The 9,112-nt window shown below is 41.5% G+C and overlaps 1 protein-coding gene across 5 annotated transcripts in view; it reads left to right on the forward strand.

Moving 5' to 3' along the window:
- The window catches only part of pax2b (paired box 2b), a 29,921-nt gene extending 21,072 nt beyond the window's left edge, over positions 1-8,849 (forward strand). For 3 of the 5 annotated variants that reach the window (XM_044013802.1, XM_044013805.1, XM_044013803.1), the window contains exons 8-10: positions 5,495-5,596; positions 7,576-7,662; positions 8,570-8,849. In XM_044013802.1, the coding sequence (XP_043869737.1) occupies positions 5,495-5,596; positions 7,576-7,662; positions 8,570-8,691 (311 nt within the window). In that variant the 3' untranslated portion in view covers positions 8,692-8,849. Of the gene's footprint in view, positions 1-5,494; positions 5,597-7,575; positions 7,663-8,550 lie in introns of all 5 variants that reach the window. The other 2 variants (XM_044013804.1, XM_044013806.1) reach the window with 1 other exon arrangement.
- Positions 8,850-9,112: the final 263 nt, after the last annotated feature.

A 9,112-nucleotide genomic window follows, 5' to 3' on the forward strand; every position in this document is an offset into this window, starting at 1 on the left:
CTGCTAAATAGTCCCTCTTACCCCATAAAAACACCAAAGGGTTCCATGAATATGTGGATAGGACAATTGCATATTGTGAGGTAATTTCTATTGTTGATATGGGAAGTAATTTCTTTGATGAATTCCCTCCGAGAGATGGATTTCATCTCAAGTGCTTCTTATTCTTGTTCATTCAGACTGCTTAAAATTCAAATAGTGTGGGCCGTGGGTGAATTTATGAATAGCGGAAGGAGGAGTTCAGAACTTTTTTGTGTATTTTGAGAAATAAATGGAGAGATGGCCCCGATACGGCCAATTGTTCACTATTTCTATAAGAAGCGCTCTGTATTTCCTGAAATTAGCCCGAGCCCACCTGTTTTCTTGACAGTGCTTCAGACTTCAGAGCCTCTTACGAGCGCCCGGGTGGATTCCCTTGAGCATTCAGTGGGAGTTTTACACAGCTCCACTCAATGACTGCATACTGAAGACTCCTTAAACATATTCCCTGCTGGGCCGGTTAATGGAGGCATCCAAAGGCTTGAAGCCCAGTGTGTCAATGACACTCCTCCTCCTCCTCCTCCTCCTCAAGTGCTCACTTCCATACGCTCCTTTGTCCCTCTCTAAACAAAACTTCACCCAACATCTATTCACATTTAAAATTCATTTGAGGTGAGCGAGGGTGAACTAGACAGAAAGGTATCAAACCCCGCCGTTGTCCAGTGAGCAGCGAGCAATGATCAGACCGCAAAGCTGCCGTCAGTGATGTGTGGCTTCGTGACAAACTGCTCGCCTCTCTTCCCACAGGGGAGAGCACCGGCTCAGGCATCGAAATTAATGCTTATTTCGTCTTCACAAAAGCAAACTAACCTTTGAGCACACATTTGATAATGAATGACTTTCAGTCGGTGTTTGGGGAATTAAAGCAATTTGGCTCTCCAAACATTCTTTACTTAGTTGTAATTAATTAGGGTGCTGAGATTTTTTGGCTCGTGATAAATTGCCCCATTCTGCATATAGCCTGGAAAATGGAGGTCAAAGATTTTTGGTTGTTGTTGTAGCAAACATGAAGGTGTCCCTGTCATGCTAAATTTAATACTCTTGCAAGCAAAAGAGTCGTTCACAAATGACTTTGTTCCTGTGCCAGATAAAGACAAGGACAAGCGGCTTTTCTGTTTGTGCTCGAAGAAACTGAGTTGATGGAAATGCAGGTTTCTGGTCACGTTGAGATAAAACCCATGAATCTTTGTCTCCGGGAATAATCAAGTGATGGATTTTAGTAAACAAGAGTCAAACACGTATGACGTGATCTTTGATCAAGAGAATTAATCAAAAATGTTATATTTCTAGTCCACTAAAAGCAGGAAATACATTTTTCTCACTTCAGCAGTGACTGTTTCAAGCTACTTTTGTAAATACAGCAGGGATCAACAGGCTTTTGTTTTAGCAACAAAACCAAAATAAATAGCTTGATTTGCTGGTGTTTAATCCAAGCGGACTGTCAGAGGAAGCAGACAATATAAAGAACCCTGTCTTTTAATGAGAACGTGGACACACATCTCTCTTGTAAAAACAACAAAGGCTAGGAAGCAGCTAATGAGACTATCATTGCTGTACAGAGAGTTCTCCGAAGTGGCGCCTCTCTGAAAGAGGGCTTTAACGGGAACATAAAGCAACAGTCACAGAGCTGCTGGCAGTCACTGCCAACTGTATCCCAGAATATACAAAAATGGGCCCCAACAGAGGCTGTTATTATCATCATCAGAGTCAACATGTGATGAAAAAAGACCGAGGGCTGCAACTGGGTGATTAAAAACGAACGGCGAGTCCTTTGCATTTGTTAACTTAATGTTAAAATAACCGCTTCTTAACAAAGAAACTACAAAAAAACAAACACAAAATTGAGTGTTGTATTGTTGCTTTTTAAGGTCAGAAGCTGAAATTATTGATGCCCTGAACTGATCACTTGATTCATCGGGGCTAATATTGACCAGGTATTGGCGAGGAGCGACCTCAGAGTTTCTTCATCTTTTGAACGGAACTCTGGAACTGTAAAGTTTGCACAAACCTTAGTGAACTTTCATGTATGAGTGTCTCCTCTTACATAAGACAATTATGAAAAAAAATGATAAACTGCTTAACAAAAGGGAGAGAGCGTGAGAAGATTAGATTGGTTTAATCCCTCGTTACAGTAGAAGCAGCTTTGCAGGTGAAAATGACTTTGGTGGCATATGTGGAAGAAATCAGACGAGATGTTGGAGTGATTTTGTGTAAAAAAAAAAGAAAAAAGAAAGAAAGGCAGCGATCCCTCATTATGTGTTTCATCTCTTTGAAGCGGAGGAATTAATGGAGAGATAAGTGTATTTACTTTTATTAAACATGTACCACTGCTGTAGCTGCTGCAATAATAATGAAGGAAGGATTGGATCAGTGTTTGCTGAGACACACAATTACACACACACACACACATTATGCGCACACTCACACACAAAGGCCTCAACCCTGCTGGACCCCCCACCTGCTGTACTCCCACAGCTCCTTTTGACTTATGTGCACTGGCTTGTGGCTAACTAATTCTTATTATAAATGAAAGGTCCGGCATGACCTCACTCTTCTTTGTAACGCTGTTTAACTCTGTGGAGTCTGCAGCGCTCTTAACCAGAAACACACACACACACACACACACACACGTCACTATAGGTCCTCATTCAACACAGCAGTCGCTGCAAGTAATAGAGAAACAGTTGTTCACCATATGACTGGATTGCCTCTTTTTTTTCCCAATCAATCGGGATCACAAATGCAAACGTGTGTGTTACTGTGCCATGTTTATTTTCTGTTTAATGTTACAGTTCTTAGAGTTTTCTTTGTGTGACACCTTTTTGAACACGTCTTGTAACTGAGGAGGCTGCTCCACATTCAGGCAGCGCGATCAATGCTCATTTTACTGAACACTTCCTGATTCACCTCTGTAGTAAAAGACTAGAATCAAGTAAAAGGAGAAAAACACTTGCACTAGTTCAACTTCTGCGTAGAAATGTGACTCAAACAATAAAAGCACGGTTGGCAAAGTACGAGAACGAGTGAGACAGTAATAATTATAATCTATTAGTATTGCATATAAAAAACTTTCAAATGTAAGCAGGACATATTAAAGGTGTAGCAAATCAAGGTAGAGCTCATTATAGGTACATAAAATGCTGATTACCTGAATAGTAAAATTGTATTAAAATACATGAAAAAGTGTCCTTTGTAACGATACTAGATGAAAAAACTCAGGACTGAAGCATCGTGCCAAGTTAAGACACTACACCAACATGAATCTTAACTTCTGTAATCAAAATCAGATGGACCCTTTTGCCAGAATATTTATAATTCACCCTTTTGTGTCTGTAGAGCATAATACTAATCCTTCTATTATCGGCTCTCAAGCTGTTGTACGTGTACCACCAGTGGTACGCAGGCTTCCTCTGGTGGCACTTGGAGGAAAATTGGCGTGCATAGGAAATTAAACAAATTAAAAAAGTATAATAATACATTCAATATTAATTAGAGTCACCTTTTCTCTCTCTCTGTCTATCATAATCTAACTTTGCCATACCAGTGTGTGAAGTACATGTGAGGAAGAGGAGGATGATGAGAGAGCATATTTACACCACTGTATTTTAAGGCTGGTGTTACTTCAAGAGCTCAATATTTCTCGTTATAAAAAGGTTTGAGAACCACAAGTTCATCTGTACAAAAAGTACAATAAAAAAGTGTTGCTGCTGCAGCTCTTCTCTGCCCCTCCTCCTCCTCCTCCTCCTCCTGCTCTTCTTCCTCCTCCGGGTCTTGCAGACCTCCAGGCCTGCCACCCTGCCTCTTTACCAGATTTACCAGCTGTTTCACTTCCTGTGCCCCCCTGTGGCTCTCACTGCAGTGAGCAGGCCTGCAGTGTCTGGCAGCAGGTACTCCATTACCCAGAGGCCTCATTCACTCACTCTCAAGTATAGAAGTCAAGATTATTGTACATGTAGAAATTTTTTTTTAGTCACATCCTGAATATGGCAGTGCTTTATAATCTCATTAGAGCTGCATTCTCAGTGAGAGGCAGGAAACTTGTGTTTTGTACTGTATATCACAGACGTGTAGTCTGCTTATCCTATAGATTACAGCATAGACAAAACTGTCTAAGAAACAGTTAAGTATTTATTCAAATGCTCTAAATTTACATGTACAAGTAAAAGACATGAATGTTTCTATTCCAAACGACAAAATATTGAAAATTAGCTAGGAGGTGATTAAATTCTAAATTTTTTGAATTATTAATTCAACAGCACGAACAAAATCCCCGCGTTTTGTTGACTCGCTCCTCATTAAAGCTCCAGTGAGAGGATTTTTCCCTTTCGAGTCCTCACAACTGACAATGTAGCCGGAGCCTCTCCCGCCCCGGCCTCTGCTGCAGATTGGGGTTACGTGCCGCAGCCCAAATGTCCCTGTGGTCAGTGAGGACATCCCAACTGTCACCCTCAATTACAGTGTTGAATATCTGCACTTGGGTGACGCTCAGCATAGGGAGTCTGTGTGTGTGTGTGTGTGTGTGTGTGTGTGTGTGTGTGTGTGTGTGCTCGGCCTTTATAGCCACAGCACAAGAGAGGAGCTTTATACGGGAGGGAAACGTTCCGCTGCAGCTGATCTGAGCTTTTAACAGCAACGTGTTGTTTGAATGTTTGCTGTTGAGCAGATTTCCTAACTACAGCTTAAGGAGTTGTTGTGCTGACTGACTTGTGGTGGTGGTGATGAGTCATGATGTTTTCGAGAGGAAAGGTCATTCTGTGACTGACATGGAACTTGTAATGTCGAATGACACATTTATGTACAGTTTGGAATAATTAATACTTCCTGGTGCAACGCACGGGTCCGAGCACTATGAAAATATTGCTTTTATGCCAGATTTGACCTCCATGTCAAGGTTCAAGAGTTTTTATGCAGTTAACCCCATCAAAAATGAGAGTAAAGCCACATATATAACAATAATCTGAAGGAAAACAATAGGTTCCTCACACAAATTTGGAGCCACCCTAAATATTGGACTTTTTTTTACTAAGGATATAGTTATTTTAGTTTATTTAGCTGAATCAGATTTGACACATAAAACATACACTTATTATTCATTATGGATATAATAATACAGGTAAATAAGCGCTTATTGACTGAATCAAATAACAAAAGTAGGTCGCTCCATCTCCACTTGCTACAATATTAAATGTTGAAACGTGCAAAGAGCCAATAATGTTATATATAAACACTATAAACACTACTTTCCCCCCTGTTACTATGCTTTATGTTTCCTCTTATACATAAAAAAAGATTTCCTTGTATATCATAATTACAATTTCTTGGTCTGATTCAGAAAAACAGCCCAAATAAAACAACAATGTTACCACAAAAAGTTGGGGAGAGGTTTGTTGACATATCTCAAACTCAAATTCAGCAGCAGTGATGGTGTGTTCTCTGTTTCTGTCTTCTGTCTGTACAGGTCGCGATATGGCCAACACAACCTTACCCGGGTATCCCCCTCACGTCCCCCCCACAGGGCAGGGCAGCTACCCAACCTCCACGCTTGCTGGAATGGTTCCTGGTGAGTGAGAGACCGTTTCGCTGCTTTGTGTTGTCATTAGGGGGCCATTTAACAGGTGGGCCCCAAAACGAACAGGTGTAAGAAGCTAAGAAGCACAGCAAGGAGGCTTTAGCGGGCAAATTACACAGTGGGGCGATGAATATTGACCTGCAGAGCTGCAGGCACACACATCTTTTATATTAGCTCTGTGTGTATGATTGGATTAGACAGGCTGAATAAGTGATCAGAGGCAAGGGAGAGGACGGTCGCTCTCTCCCTTCCTTCCTGCTTTCCTCTGGGCCTTATTGGGTCATTATCTCCCCACATGGCAGTTCTCACCGGCCATCGATATACAGCACAAGCAGCCATCCCCAGCCTCTGCGCTCCAGAGCATATCCCTTTCCCCTGCTCTACTTAACCCGCAGTTCAGGTTCACAGCAAACAGTTAAGGGTCAAAAGGCAGAGGCATGGGAGCCCAGTAAATATTCAAATCGCTGTCTCTCTGAGGAGGTCAGGCTTGTGTTTCACTGCCAGGAACATGGCAAAGATGCAGTTGCAGTGCCGGGCATGAACGCCTCTCCTCAGCTCTAGCATCAGCACACACATTTTCACCCAAAAGACACGGCCAACGTTTTGCTTTGGTGTGATTAAACCACACGGACAGGGAAACCAGTGGAGTGTGTGCTGTGTTAGCATATCATTTACCAATTACACAACCCGTCGCAAACCCGCACTGTTATCCTTTTCTCCCCGTATGAAAGGCCTGCCATGACACGTTTCGTTATCTCCTCGGCCAGGAAGGTCATATTTCCTGTCACATTTGCTCTTGTCTGTGAGTAAGCAGATAAATCTAAGAAAGGGAAGGATATCGCACTGAAACCTGGAAATTAGGCAATGGAATATAAGTGAACTTAAAACACTAAAATATGTCCAATCTTTTTAATAAATCAATGCACATACTCGCAGCGTCACATGATGATTCATAACTGTGTATGGAAATATGAGCCCAGACCGACATTTGCATCGTCTATTCATAAATCATAGAAAGCTTTTAGAGGCATTTCACTGTGAAATGCATTCTTCTTTCCTTTCTGCCTCTGTTCTCAAAACTATTTTGCAAATATAAAATAGTAAGGCTTTTGGACACACATATGCAAACAGTTGACTCAGTTTAACAGCTACCAGTAAAAAATAAGAGGAGCTGTGGTTGCATAGCTGTGTCTGCGAAGTTTGGTTTTCTTTTTTTAGCTTTTGTATTTTGACTAATAAACCTGTTAAATCATGTGGGTGGAAAAGCATCAAATCAAACACACTTTCACTTTCCATTTCTTCTTGTGGCACAAAGCAAAAAAAAAAAAAGATCAGGGCCTTAATCCCATGGCTTGTGGTTTTGTCTTACAATCCATTCATCCCATACACAACCCCTAAGATTTAGTGACAGCGCACAAAACACTGTTAAAGCAAAGCCATTTCTCAGCAGCTTCATATAAAAATCTTGCCTTTATTGTCTCGTAAAGAGAAAGAAACATGTTGAACCAACAGCGGTGCTCACTGACATGCTCCAAGTTACTTCCCCTGCAATGAAAATACTGTTGCAGGGAACACGAGAACTCAAACTGGAGGGCTTTCACGTCAGAAAATCCCTCCTCGACAGGCTCCAGAATTTATTGCAGCATATCAAAAATGTATGCATGAAACTGTTTATTACCACTGTATTTATTAGGCCAGTTTGGAATATAGTGCAGGAAGAAGAAAGGGTAGATATCCATAAATGGGACAGGGAAAGCCGCCTTCAGTGTCACATCCTGTATTGTTCAGTGTTGCATAACTTAAGTGAAATGAAAAAGAAATAAATTACTTGCTTGACTGGTCGCACACCGATGACTATCATTTTCCCCCTCAAATTGCATCCTGTTTTGAATGATGAGAAATGGCTGCATGTGAAGGGGTAATGGTTTGACGCATTGAAATGCTAATTGATTTGTTGTTTTGTTTTGCAGGCAGCGAGTTTTCGGGGAACCCCTACAGTCATCCACAGTACACGACCTACAATGAAGCCTGGCGATTCAGCAACCCAGCATTACTAAGTGAGTAGAGTGTGGACAAAATGGAATGAGATAACAATTAAGTGGCCATTTGCGGAGCCCCCTCCTCTCAGTTGTAGCCTTAGCAACCACAACTAGGCTCAGACTCTTGTGCATGCCGTTTCTCTACATTCTGGCATACGATGCTCTTTCTTAAGCACTTGCAAATATTTCCAAAAACACAACAGCATCAGTCTAAAGAACAAGTTCAACAAACAAACAAGAGTGAATATATGTCACACTGATTATACATTGACTAAACACAAAGTTTCCTTGTGTGGAAGACTGACGCAACAAACAAATAGGCCTAGTTCTTCTTATACATTAAACAATGAAAACATGTGGTTAACTCACGCTGAGGTGCAGTATGTGTAAGCTGTTGCTTAGTTAAAGTTGCCAGACAACATTATTTTTGAAATGTTTTGGCAGCAAAGGCACAAGCACGTGTTGACAGTGATGACATTAACGGTGGTGCTGTTCAATTCAAGTCATCAAGACGGCGTGACAGTGACGCAGCTCAATGGAACGCAGCCACCATGCATTTGATTATTTACACCTGTGCTTTTTTTTGTTTGTAGATGTTTGTTGACCAGTATGGTTTTACAATCGCCGTTGAGGCTGGACATTGGTCAGTCCTCATTGTGAAAGCTTCTTTTCACAATAAAAGCAGAAACATGCTTTGTGCTGGAATTTTACCGTAATCCAGGGACTAACAAGTTGTCTATAAGATGATACATTCTATCCATCTATTGCTAATTTTATGGGTGCAGTAGCGACAGTAACTATGGGGAAAGTGTCATATACAGTATAATAAAAAACAGTCAATGTTATTAATTGCAGTGAAACGTGTATTTGTTGTTACAAACAGTTCGTTCTTCTGTTAACTTTCAGGTTCCCCTTATTATTATAGTGCCGCATCGAGAGGCTCTGCCCCTCCCACTGCTGCCACTGCCTATGACCGTCACTAGTTACCATGGAAACCAAATCAACCTGCAGGACCATGGCCTCTGCCTCCATATTGCCCCCGTGTGAGCAGCATGGTCCACTGGACACTGAGCAAATGCGCATAAAATGTTCCCCGACTCACACAAAGAGCAAGTTATCGTCTTTTTTGGGGTGGGGGGGGGATTTTGGAAAACAACTCCTCTCCTCGCAGCAGTTTTGGACACTTGAAGCCAAAAAAAGAAAGACTCCACCAGAGACACTCAGAGAGGCTAATCGCAGTTGGTTTAAAAAAAAAAAAAAAGGAAGAAAAAAAAGAAAATGACTGAAAACAAAAAAATATCCTGAATTTATTTCCTCCCCTGTAGAAGTGTCACAGTTTCATCCCAGCCTGGATCAATACTGTACATTCCTTTTCTTAACAGCTCTCAGCGAGGACGCTGTCCAGAGCTCCAAACGTAAGAAGCAGCCTCTCGCTTCTTTTCCTGCTCCTCTCCCTCTTGATTCAAAT

The sequence above is a fragment of the Solea senegalensis genome, linkage group LG18, assembly GCF_019176455.1.
Source record: "Solea senegalensis isolate Sse05_10M linkage group LG18, IFAPA_SoseM_1, whole genome shotgun sequence".
In the NCBI taxonomy this organism is placed as follows: Eukaryota; Metazoa; Chordata; class Actinopteri; order Pleuronectiformes; family Soleidae; genus Solea; species Solea senegalensis.